Here is a 12210-nt window from a genome sequence, read left to right as displayed (position 1 = left end):
GTGTTTGGCGACATCGCGGTGAACGCACATTGGAAGCGTGTATTCGTCATCGCCATAGTGGCGTATCACCCAACGTGATGGTATGGGTTACACGTCTCGGTTACCCTTTGTTCGTATTGACGGCACTTTGAACAGTGGACGTTACACTTCAGATGTGTTACGACCCGTGGCTCTACCCTTCATTCGATCCCTGCGAAACCCTACATTTCAGCAGGATAATGCAAGACCGCTTGTTGCAGGTCCTGTACGGGTCTTTCTGGATGCAGAAAATGTTCGACTGCTGCCCTGGCCAGCACATTCTCCAGATCGCTCACCAATTGAAAATGTCTGGTCATTGGTGGTCGAGCAACTGGCTCGTCACAATACGCCATTCACTACTCTTGGTGAACTGTGCTATGGTGTTGAAGCTGCATGGGCAGCTGTACCTGTACACGCGATCCAAGCTCTTTTTGACTCAATGCCCAGGTGTATCAAGGCCGTTATTACGGCCAGAGGTGGTTGTTTTGGGTAATGATTTCTCAGGATCTATGCATCCAAACTGCGTGAAAATGTAATCACATGTCAGTTCAAGTATAATATATTTGTCCAATGAATACCCGTTTATCATTTGCATTTCTTCTTGGTGTAGCAGTTTTAATGGCCAGAACTGTAATTAATTTAAATGGAAACCGTCATCTTAAGGATTAAATAACGTAATATGTAAATAATTCTGCCACGTCTTTCGACGTTTCCAGTTGAGTTGATTAATGATTTGGCAGTGTTTTATCAGGAAATGTATGAAAAGATTTCGGATGTGTGGGTTGGCAGCAGTGAGTAAAAAATATACGGGGTGGTTCAGCTGCCCCTACCTATGTCATTTCATGCAGCATGCAATGTTATATCTGGCCTTTGAAAACCACGTACGAGATTTTCATATTGTCTCTCTCGTTATGCGCAAACTATAACTCCTCCACAAAAAGTGAACAGTAACTTTTCGTAGGAAATTTAAATTTGCTACTGGGATGCATACGTTTTCGCTGGAGGCCACGATTTTAGAGTTATTCGAGAGAAACGCGTGACAGTGAAACGCCCTTCCATCCCACACCCATCCGTCGCCTGTCAGGGTTTCTAATATGTTAATAACTCTATTTGAAATTTACCTTACAAGAACAGTAGTTTCTTAGTAAGAAGGCCTGATGAAGACAATGATGTAAGTGTTTATTGAATGCTGATACAATTCACAAAATTATTAGGTAAAATTTACACAAACGTCAGTTTTACAATTTGTAAGAGTTCGACTAGGCCGGTAGCGTAATAAGATCAGTCAATACCGACCGTAAAAGATCGAATGTGTGAACTAATTCATGCAGTCGCAAATACTGACGCAGTGATATAAGGTAATGCCACGAAGAACGTAACAGAAATCCTGACCTGTGGGAGCTGAATGTGGGAGTGAGAGTGCGTGTGAATGTCACTTTAGTATGGTTTTCTTGAATAATTCCAAAAATACGGCTTCTAACGCAAATTTTATTAAGTACATTAAATTTCCTACAAAAAGATCCTGTTCATTTATTTTCTGAAGGGGTAATAGTTTGCAGGTAGCGAGCACGAGAATATAAAAATCTCACGTGTGGTTTTTAAAGGCCATATGTAATATTACGGGGTGGGTAAAGCGACATTGATAGGGGCAGCTAAGTCACCTCATATAATATGCCTGACAAACCACATGCAACAGCTATGCTTTTTCTCGGGATATGCCGTCAGCATGTTTTTAAAAGTGCAAGATTTCAATCGTGTGTGGTGATGTCTTATTCATGAGCGAAGGTTTCCTCCTTGTCCAGCTCCATATGATTTTCCAGATTTCAGCAGCGTACTTTTGACACAATAAGTCTTTAGTTGTTGCAAAGTGTTCCCAGTGTTTTCTCCTTCATGAAGATAGTTTCCGTAACTACTCGTACATCACACCACCGAGCTCAGAAATTTGTTTTGCTATGCATCTACACACATCAAAAAAGTTTTGCATCACCATTTCCGCTCTTTTTATTGCTCATGAAAACCACACATTCCATGCTGTACCACCATACAGACCTTCAGAGGTGGTGGTCCAGATTGCTGTACACACCGGTGCCTCTAATACCCAGTAGCACGTCCTCTTGCATTGATGCATGCCTGTATCCGTTGTGACGTACTATCCAAAAGTTCATCAAGGCATTGTTAGTCCAGATTGTCCCATTCCTCAACGGCGATTCGGCCTAGATCTCTCAGAGTGGTTGGTGGGTCACGTCGTACATAAACAGCCCTTTTCAATGTATCCCAGGGATGATAGATGGGGTTCATGTCTGGAGAACAATCTGGAACTCTAGTCGAGCGGAGTCGTTATCCTGAAGGAAGTCATTCACAAGATGTGCACGATGGGGGCGCGAATTGGCGTCCCTAAAGAAGAATGCCTCTCCAATACGCTGCCGATATGGTTGCACTGTCGGTCGGAGGATGGCATTCACGTATCGTACAGACATTACGGCGCCTCCATGACCACCAGCGGCGTACGTCGGCCCCACATAATGCCACCCTAAAACACCAGAGTTCCAAAATGGCTCTAAGCACTATGGGACTTAACATCTGAGGTCATCAGTCCCCTAGACGTAGAACTACTTAAACCTAACTAACCTAAGGACATCACACACATCGATACCCGACGCAGGATGCGAACCTGCGACCGTAGCAGCAGCGCGGTTCCGGACTGAAGCGTCTAGAGCCACTCGGCCACAGCGGCCGCAAACACCAGGGAACCTCCACCTTGCTGCACTCGCTGGACAGTGTGTCTAAGGCCTCCAGGCTGACCGGGTTGCCTCCACACACGTCTCCGACGATTGTCTGGTTGGAGGAATATGCTACCCTCATCGGTGAAGAGAACGTGATGCCAGTCCTGAGCGGTCCATTTGGCACGTTGTTGGACCCATCTGTACCGCACAGCATGGTGTCGTGGTTGCAAAGATGAACCTCGCGATGGATGTCGGGAGTGAAGTTGCACATCATACAGCCTATTGCGCGTAGTTTGAGTCGTAATATGACGTCCTTTGGCTGCACGAAAAGCATTATTCAACATGGTGGCGTTGCTGTCAGGGTTCCTCCGAGCCATAATCCGTAGGTAGCGGTCATCCACTGCAGTAGTAGCCCTTGAGCGGCCTGAGCGAGGCATGTCATCGACAGTTCCTGTCTGTCTGTGTCTCCTCCATGTCGGAACAACATCGCTTTGGTTCCATCCGAGACGCCTGGACACTTCCCTTGTTGAGAGCCCTTCCTGGCACAAACTAACAATGCGACACAGTCGAACCGCGGTATTGACCATCCATGGATGGTCGAACTACAGACAAGACGAGCCGTGTACCTTCTTCCTGGTGGAATAACAGGAACTGATCGGAGCTGCTCATGCGTGGTTGTTTATATCTTTGGACGGGTTTAGTGACATCTCTGAACAGTCAAAGGGTCTGTGTCTGTGATACAATATCCACAGTCAACGTCTACCTTCAGGAGTTCTGGGGACTGGGGTGATGCAAAACATTTTTTGATGTGTTTACATCTACATACATACTCCACAACCCACCACATGGTACATGGTGGAGTGTACACTGTACCACTACCACTCATTTCTCTTTCTGCTCCATTCGCAAATAGAGCGAGGGAAAAACGGCTATCTATATGCCTCCGTACTCCGATCTTATCTTCATGGTGCTTAGGCGAAATGTACGTTGGTGGAAATAGATCCGTTCTGCAGTCAGCCTCAAATGCCAGTTCTCTAAATTTTCTCAGAAGTGCTCCTCGAACTTCGCTTTCCCTCCAGTGATTCCCATCTGAGTTCCCGAAGCATATCCGTAATACTTGCCTGCTGTTAGAACCTACCGGTTACAAATGTAGCAACCCCTCTCTGAACTGCTTCGATGTCTTCCTATAATCTGATTTGATGCGGATCCCAAAGGCTCGAACAGCACTCAAAAGTAGATCGCACTAGTGTTCTATATACGGTCTCATTTGCAGATGAATCACACTTTCCTAAAATTCTCCCAATGAACCGGAGTCGACCATTCACCTTCCCTACTACAGCACTGACATGAGCATTCCAGTTCATACTGTTTTGTAACCATACGCCTAGATATTTGATCGACGTAACTGTGTCAGGCAGCACACTATTAATACTGTACTTGAACATATGAATTTGTTTTTCCTACTCATCCGCATTAACTTAGACTTCTCCACATTTAGTGCCAGCTGCCATTCATCGCTGGAACTAGATATTTTGTCGTAGTCATCTTGTATCCATCTACATTCACTCAACGACGATACGTTCCATACACCACAGCATCAGCAGCAAAGATACTTTTACTCTGTAAACTTTGCGCCATTTTGTGCTAACGTGTCACAAAATTATTGAAGTAATGAGTATACTTAAGGTAAATTTAGGCACGCAAGACAGATGCCGTTTACTGTGTCACGAATGCAAACAGCTCATGGTATGCGGCATGAGACAAACATACTTCCTGCCGTCCAAGTGCCGGTCTGGTTCATGTCTGTAGATTTGGAGGAAATAGTTTAGGAGTTGTAAGCCGGGTGTCGATAGTAGTCCAGTTTTTCTGTGCAGCGTTACTACCTAATGAATTTGTAGGTAAAGGCATCAACAGGAATATGTAAACATGTTACTTAGTCCATTGCAAGCTATTGTCAGTTTTTAGAGAAATATTGCCCAACCAGGAAATGCTCCAGATGAGCAGTTTATTTCCACAAGCCACGGTTGTCGTGTAGTCATAATGTTGTGTATCTATTAGTCAGAGGAAGCTACAGAATGCTACAGTTTTTGGAAAAAAATACACGGGAAAACGCACAAAGATTGTAGACAAAAGGTAATACTATCTCAGAGCAAAAACAATGGCACATACTTATCAAAGAACTACAAATATACGCTAGAAAATAATTATTGGCTGCTGCTTTCGAGACAACATCTCCACAGCAACCAAATGAATGTATTGAATGTCAACCATCAGAGAGAGAGTTAATTGCAGCTGATTATCTACTTACTGTGATTGTTACTTATTCATCAAAAATCAGTGCTCAATAGTAAGAAATGATCAAACAGAAGATCTGTTGCATCTTACGTCGTTTATTATCTTCTTACCAATACGACATTTCATGATATGTTTGATTATATCGCTACATTTGTACCACAAAATTATTGTTCATTATCTTCAATTTTATATGATTATATTTTGTGAAGGGCGTATATCATCATCACGTTAAGCAGCTAAGAATAATACGAAGTCTCTATTTCATTCCTGAAACTAGTTCCCAATGCAAATCGCAAAAATCACAGTTCTGGTTAGTTCTGTACTTAGAAAGAGAGTTTTCCAGTTTTAACGCAAGTTTTCTCATGTTAATGGTGACTTGTGCAAGAGATACAATGTGCGTACTAACATCCAGGATGCAGATGGGGGCTTACGCCTGGAAAACCTACAGTTTAACTTTGAGTTTAATGTTTGAGGTTATAGTCATAGTACCGAAATTTTTCCATTCGTGTTAAATATATTTTCGACTACTCGAGTTAGATAATTCTATACTTCCAACATATCATCAACGGAACAGAGGCCAATTCAGTACTAAAAAAGTTTCACTCATTATGAGACATCTTTCACGGTGTGGTATTTTTGTCGTGGTCTTCAGTCCAGGGACTGGCTTGACGCAGCTCTCGACATTATCCTGTACAATTAAACCTCTTCGACTCTGCACAACTATTGCTTGCAGTAGTCAAGCCTTAGTATCCCACTAACATTTGTAGCCCCTCTCCCGCTCCCCAACATTTCCTTCTGTTCCCGCTTAATTTTAAAATTAGGCAGTTGCAATGCTTAAAATTGTTAAGGCTTTCGTAGCCATCTGTTGACAAACTACCTATTGCCTTCTGTTTCGCGTTCTTCGGCCGACGTTTGTTTCTTGATTCTTCTGACGTTTCGCCGGCACGAGAGGCTGGCAATGTCAAAGCTTCACCCTCCACTGCTGATAGTAGACTGCAATCGACCTCGCGGCCGCAGATTACATGTAGCTGGCGCGCCAACGTCCAAAGGCTTTTCCGTGGTCTTTTTCGCTGCGGTTCTACCCCTGCTACCTGCATCGGTCGTTCGCTGTAGCACGGAAATACGGGATCCGTTCACCTTCATGTTTTCTTCTTCCTTGTTGAAGCTGTTGTCATGTTTGTGTATTTCTGTAGCTTCTCCGAACAAGCGGGAGTGATGTTTTCTCTCTACAGCAAGCAATTCGATGCAGGCGGATTTTACTATGTAGTCGGTCTCAAACAGTCTGTGCTTCACCACGGCCAGTTTCTCTACCTGCCGTTTATTTTCGGTGATTCTGGTGTTCATCGATCGTCCAGTCATTCCAAAATAGACTTTTCCGCATGTACATGGTATGCTGTGTACTCCTGACGTGCAAGTGGATCCCTTTTCTCCTTTGCCGATCTGAGACACTCTTTGATCTTCTATGTCGGTTTATAAATAGTCTTTACGCCGTGTTTGCGCAATATACGACAGGTTCCGTCCGTCGCTCTGGGAATGTACGGCAGAAAGGCGATGCGTCACTTTGCCGGGCGTTTGATCCTGTGACACTACTTATGCTATTGGTTGAGTTCCCGTTGCTCCTCAGAACGTGCTCCTCAGCACGTTTTCCAGATGCTGCATCTAGCGTCTGACGTGTTGTCACTCAGACGAGAGATGTGTGGTAGGAATTAAATACTTTCTGTGAGAATAAGATATATTTATTTAACTTTTCCAAGATACATTTTATTGAAACTAGACTAGAAAAAGTCCAAATTATCAGTTCACTAATAGTTTGAACTTGATATCTCTTGCACATGAAAGCGTAGAAATAACTTCAACTTCCAAAGAAAATATTCGGCTTAGTATGCTACAGGTTTCTTACCATTCTGTAATACAGTGTAAGTACAAAACGTGACACATTTACCATCCACAGAGCTCACAGTTAGAAACAAGAGGAGGTTAGCAAGTTGCAAGAATGGTGTTAGACGTGAACGGAGATTATAAGATGTGAAACATGAGTCGTACAGAGTTTGGAAAAAGATGTGAGTGATGAAGGAAAAGTGTGCTCAGGATAATGGAGATTGAAATGAGTAATGGAGAGTAATAGTGGGGTGGGAAAGTAATAGTGAGACTCGCAAGTAATAGTGAGTTGCAGAAGGAATATTGGACTCTGGAAGGAAGATGTGCTGTGGAAAAAATAATGAGGTGTGGATGAGTAGTGCCGGCCGGAGCGGCCGAGCGGTTCCAGGCGCTCCAGTCTGGAACCGCGCGACCGCTACGGTCGCAGGTTAGAATCCTGCCTCGTCCATGGATGTGTGTGCTGTCCTTAGGTTAGTTAGGTTTAAGTAGATGACCTTAGAAGTTAAGCCCCATAGTGCTCAGAGCCATTTGAACCATTTTTTGAAGGTGTAGTGAGGTGAAGAATTAACTGTGGGTTGTGGAAGGAATGGCGGGGAGTCGAAAGAATAATGGGGTGTGGAAGAAACAATAAGGTATGTAATGGTTAGTGGAGTATTGGAGGAATAGTGAGGTGTGTAAGGAAGAGTTGGGTGTGGGTATAGATGGTATGTGCAAGAAATGGGTGCTGTGAAAGGAATAATGAGAGATGGAAGAAATAATGTGGAGTGTGAAAGGCATAGTGTGGTGAGGGCGAATAATGGTGTGGAACGAATAGTGGAGTGTGGAATGAGTACTGGGGTAGTGGTGTGGAAGGAAGAGTGGGGTGTGGATCTGGAAGGAATAACAGGGTGTGGAAAGAATGGGTAGTGTGGAAGGAATTATGACATGTGAAGACAGTGTGTGGACGCTTTGGGTTGCAGAAAGAACATGGTGTGGATGGTTTGGGATGTGGAGGGATCTGGTTACAGGGGGAATGGGAGAAGGGGAGGGACGGGGTCCAGAGGATATTTACATCTACATCTTCATCTACATACATACTCCGCAATCCACCATACAGTGCGTGGCGGAGGGTACCTCGTACCACAACTAGCATCTTGTCTCCCTGTTCCATTCCCAAACAGAACGAGGGAAAAATGACTGCCTATATGCCCTTGTACGAGCCCTAATCTCTCTTATCTTATCTTTGTGGTCTTTCCGCGAAATATAAGTTGGCGGAAGTAAAACTGTACTGCAGTCAGCCTCAAATGCTGGTTCTCTAAATTTCCTCAGTAGCGATTCACGAAAAGAACGCCTCCTTTCCTCTAAAGACTCCCACCCGAGTTCCTGAAGCATTTCCGTAACACTCGCGTGATGATCCAACCTACCAGTAACAAATGTAGCAGCCCGCCTCTGAATTGCTTCTATGTCCTCCCTCAATCCGACCTGATAGGGATCCCAAACGCTCGAGCAGTACTCAATAATAGGTCGTATTAGTGTTTTATAAGCGGTCTCCTTTACAGATGAACCACATCTTCCCAAAATTCTACCAATGAACCGAAGACGACTATCCACCTTCCCCACAAATGCCATTACATGCTTGTCCCACTTCATATCGCTCTGCAATGTTTAATGTGCAGAGTAAGGTTTTTGAGGAGAAAGGCAGTTGGAATCTGAAGAACAGTACACATGACGAGTTTAAGTCGTGTATCGATGCTAGAGGCGTGCTCATGTTCTAGGCATTAAACAGTGTACTGTTTTAAAATGTGATGTACCAGTTACCAATAGAAGAACTCTTATTTCTAGTTCAACCAGCAACCTGAGCTGGTGCTGCTGGACTGCTCAAAGCTGCAGCTGGGCCGCGGCCGGCTGGACGATAGCGTGGCGGCCTTCCGGCGCCGCCTCGAGCTGTTCCGGGAGCACACGCTGCCCGTGCTCAAGACGCTGGACTCGGAGGGCCGGCTGGCCATCGTGGACGGCGACACGGACACGCCGCCGGTGCAGCAGGAGTTCCACAGCCTGCTGATGGCCAAGGTGGAGGCGCTGCGGCGCACCGGCGGCATGATCGTGCCGCAGCTGCAGCCGCAGCAGCAGACCCTGCTCACGGACCTGGAGGCGCAGCCCGAGATCAACTCCGTCAGCCGCATCGTCCACCAGCAGCAGCAGCAGCAGCTCCAGCAGACGCAGCTGCCGCACCAGCCCCACTACCAACCGCACGCCAACGGGGTCGTCCGACCCTCCAGGGACACCATCCGCGACATGTACGCCCACGTGGAGAACTACAACGGAGATGTACACCTGTGAAACACTCTGCGCAGTAGTGGATCAGCAGTTTCTGGTCCCCAGAGAAACTCCAATGCTGTTCACCCTCCCAAGATAATGCTGTCGCCAGATCCTTTAGAAGTACCATTCGTGGCATCAGAACTAACATCGAATCTGGTACATTGATCTTTCAAGACAGGGGAAGCGTGAGTTTTATCTGTGATTAAAGTTATTGGGACTATTGTGCAAGGCATAAAATGTGATACTCGGCGTTCGTTAGATCATTTGTAAGTTTTAGACTATGGATGTTAACTCCGCTGGCGCCACACGATAGTGTCACCGACTGTGGATTGTTCTGGAACTGGACTCACTAGAAGAGACAGTTCTCTTCAAATTCTGACGAATAAGCTCCATGTTTCGCATGCAGCAACATGTTTACGTCTGAAGTACAGCTAGTGTCAATGCTTTTCCTACGCTCTCTCGTGGTAGCTACGTAATATGTCCACATATTTCGAGAAATCTGACAGTAATTGATTGATGTTGGGTGGACTGTTCACTTGTATCGTATTTTAACAAGAGTGGCAACATCACATGTCACATCTTCTGACCATTGACATTCGGAAAACCGTACAGTGAACTAGCTTCGTTCAAGCGCTAGAGCCCCTGAGTCTCCACAGATAGCATCCAGAAACAAATACGCAGAAGCACGATAGACTCCACCAGATCCTATACAACGTGATCCGGCTGATTCAGATTTTATATTTGATACAGTAAACGTTGTTTATAGTAACACGTGAAGTGATAAAGCAAGAATAACAACAATCTGCTACTTACGGAACGGGGTACTAAAATGAATATTCGTATCGGTTGTCTCCAAAATAAAGCGCACAATACGAATGGATCAGAACTTCTGCTTAGTCCAGGTTTCTTGCCGTACCTTTACTACACTTTTTTTACGATATTTGTTTCCGACTATTCCTAAGGGTTTACCGTTCAACAATGACTAAAGACTTAATTCAAGGGGTAACTTCAGCCTCGAAAGTTTGTGAAATCATTGTGGAAATAACAATGTTTCTCGTCGTTGCGATTTTCTGTATTTATTGTACAAATTCAATGAGTTATGTTGTCTCTGCACAGAGAAGGGAATTTGTATTGACTTTAGAGGTACACATCTGTAATATTATTAATTTTGAGTGAGATGCAGCCATTGATAACTGATAACCCAGGTTTTCAAGTGCCTTCAGTAGCATGAAGTCTCTACCTCAATAGTGTCAGTGAACGGAAAAATAGTTCTTATCAAGTCAAAATTTTGCAAATAAATTATACATCCCATATGAAACTCGTCACAACGCGAAAGCATGATCTGAAACTTGCTAGAAATTAATCGAAATAGGACTGCTTGATTCAAGATCTACAACGACAAATTGTTTCTGTGCACGTAGAATACTACTTTCAAGTGAACCTAACGGCCATAAAGAAACAACAAATCAAAATCAAATGGATATACTCATTGATGAGCCTCTGCGAGTCCTTATCAGAGACCCACGAATGTGAACTGATACTGTCAGTGATGTATTTTGCTTACGTTTTTGTGTAATAGTTATATAAGCCATGCGATACTTAAGTGGATCGGACAGCTGTAGCTTTCATTAAAGGACAAATAAAATGATGATGGTGCTGAATGAGAGACTGAAAGAGTTCTAATAGTGATACAAATGTATTACTGCTGGTGCTGAAAGAGATACTGAAAGAGTGTTAGCACGTGAGATCGTCTTGAGCGTTAACTTTAATTTCAGGGGAAATATACGCTAAATTTGACTCGTGTCTGCGGTTGGACAGTAGTGAAGTTTATGTATTTCTTTTTCTCATTACAAATAAGAAATAATTTTTTTCTGTGTGTTCACTTTCTCAGATATTTACAAATGTGTTTGTATTTCTTTGGCTTAAGTCTTACACGTCTGTGTGCTCACATTGAAAAGTAGTTGGCGATACAGATCAAAGTGTCTCCTTCCCTCCGTCTGCTCAAGAACGACCTCCCGCGAAACCTAGAGCGTTCGCCGCTCTCACAAGTCATTCATCGATGATCCCAGGCGAGATCTCGTTACTTCCGAGCACAACGCACAAAATGCATCTTTATTCCCTTGTCTAACGGTCTGAAGCTGGAAAATTAGCACACCTGACTTTTCAGTGTGAAGCTTTGAGACGGTACACTATGCTGTTTGGGAATGATGTTTAGCAATATCATCACAGAATCCAGCGACCATCCCAAGAACCTGTAATGAGATTTTAAAATTAGGTATTGAATGACGTGTTATAGGCTGCTAGATCTGAAATATATACCCAAAACATCAGCTTGAAGCACGATTGTAAAATTTTAAATGTGTATTTTAATTAAAGAAAAATATGTTAGTGTGCTGTACAATGGGATCACAGGAAATATACGTGACAGGGGTACACCAGAATGAGTGGTTTTATAATAGTTATTACATTAAGATTTTATAATTTGTACAAATATCGGACAAAATAAAAGCAATGTTTCCTCTATTTTGCAACATAGATGTAAAGTGTTACAATAAAAATCAAATAACAGTTTGGTTTCCATTTTACTTGTTCCTTCTTCCTCGCGCTGACAACGTGAAACCCATTACACCAGTTTCATTTGTATATGTTACCTTAATATGTAGTTTTGTGACCATGTGTATTTGAGTGCTTAGAAACGAACTTAACGATGCTGCCACCTGTATGTCAGACAGTTTCACTGATCGTAACGTACGAACATAGTATCTCTACCACACAATAATAGACACACTATAATGTTACTCATGTTACTTAGCTACGGCAGAAATTGTGAGCGGTTGAAAATTTTTATTATAAGCTGGTTGTCAATATTTTTGCGATAAATTGCAATATGTAGCGATTGCGTTGTTCATCCCTGGTAAAAGAAAAACCACACGTCGCTCTATTTGTGACATGGAAATACAAAATAAGAGAACAACCAAATATGAAACAAAATAAAGAA

At 43.5% G+C, this 12210-nt stretch overlaps 1 protein-coding gene across 1 annotated transcript in view; it reads left to right on the top strand.

Moving 5' to 3' along the window:
• The window catches only part of LOC126262334 (adenylate kinase isoenzyme 5), a 483860-nt gene extending 472145 nt beyond the window's left edge, over positions 1-11715 (top strand). Inside the window, exon 10 of the mRNA XM_049958893.1 lies at positions 8736-11715. Within this exon, the coding sequence (XP_049814850.1) occupies positions 8736-9233 (498 nt within the window). The 3' untranslated portion in view covers positions 9234-11715. The remainder of the gene's footprint in view (positions 1-8735) is intronic.
• Positions 11716-12210: the final 495 nt, after the last annotated feature.

Source organism: Schistocerca nitens, chromosome 6 (assembly GCF_023898315.1).
Source record: "Schistocerca nitens isolate TAMUIC-IGC-003100 chromosome 6, iqSchNite1.1, whole genome shotgun sequence".
Taxonomy (NCBI): Eukaryota; Metazoa; Arthropoda; class Insecta; order Orthoptera; family Acrididae; genus Schistocerca; species Schistocerca nitens.
Note: the sequence above shows the minus strand (reverse complement) of the source record. Positions and strands in the feature narration are given on the sequence as shown.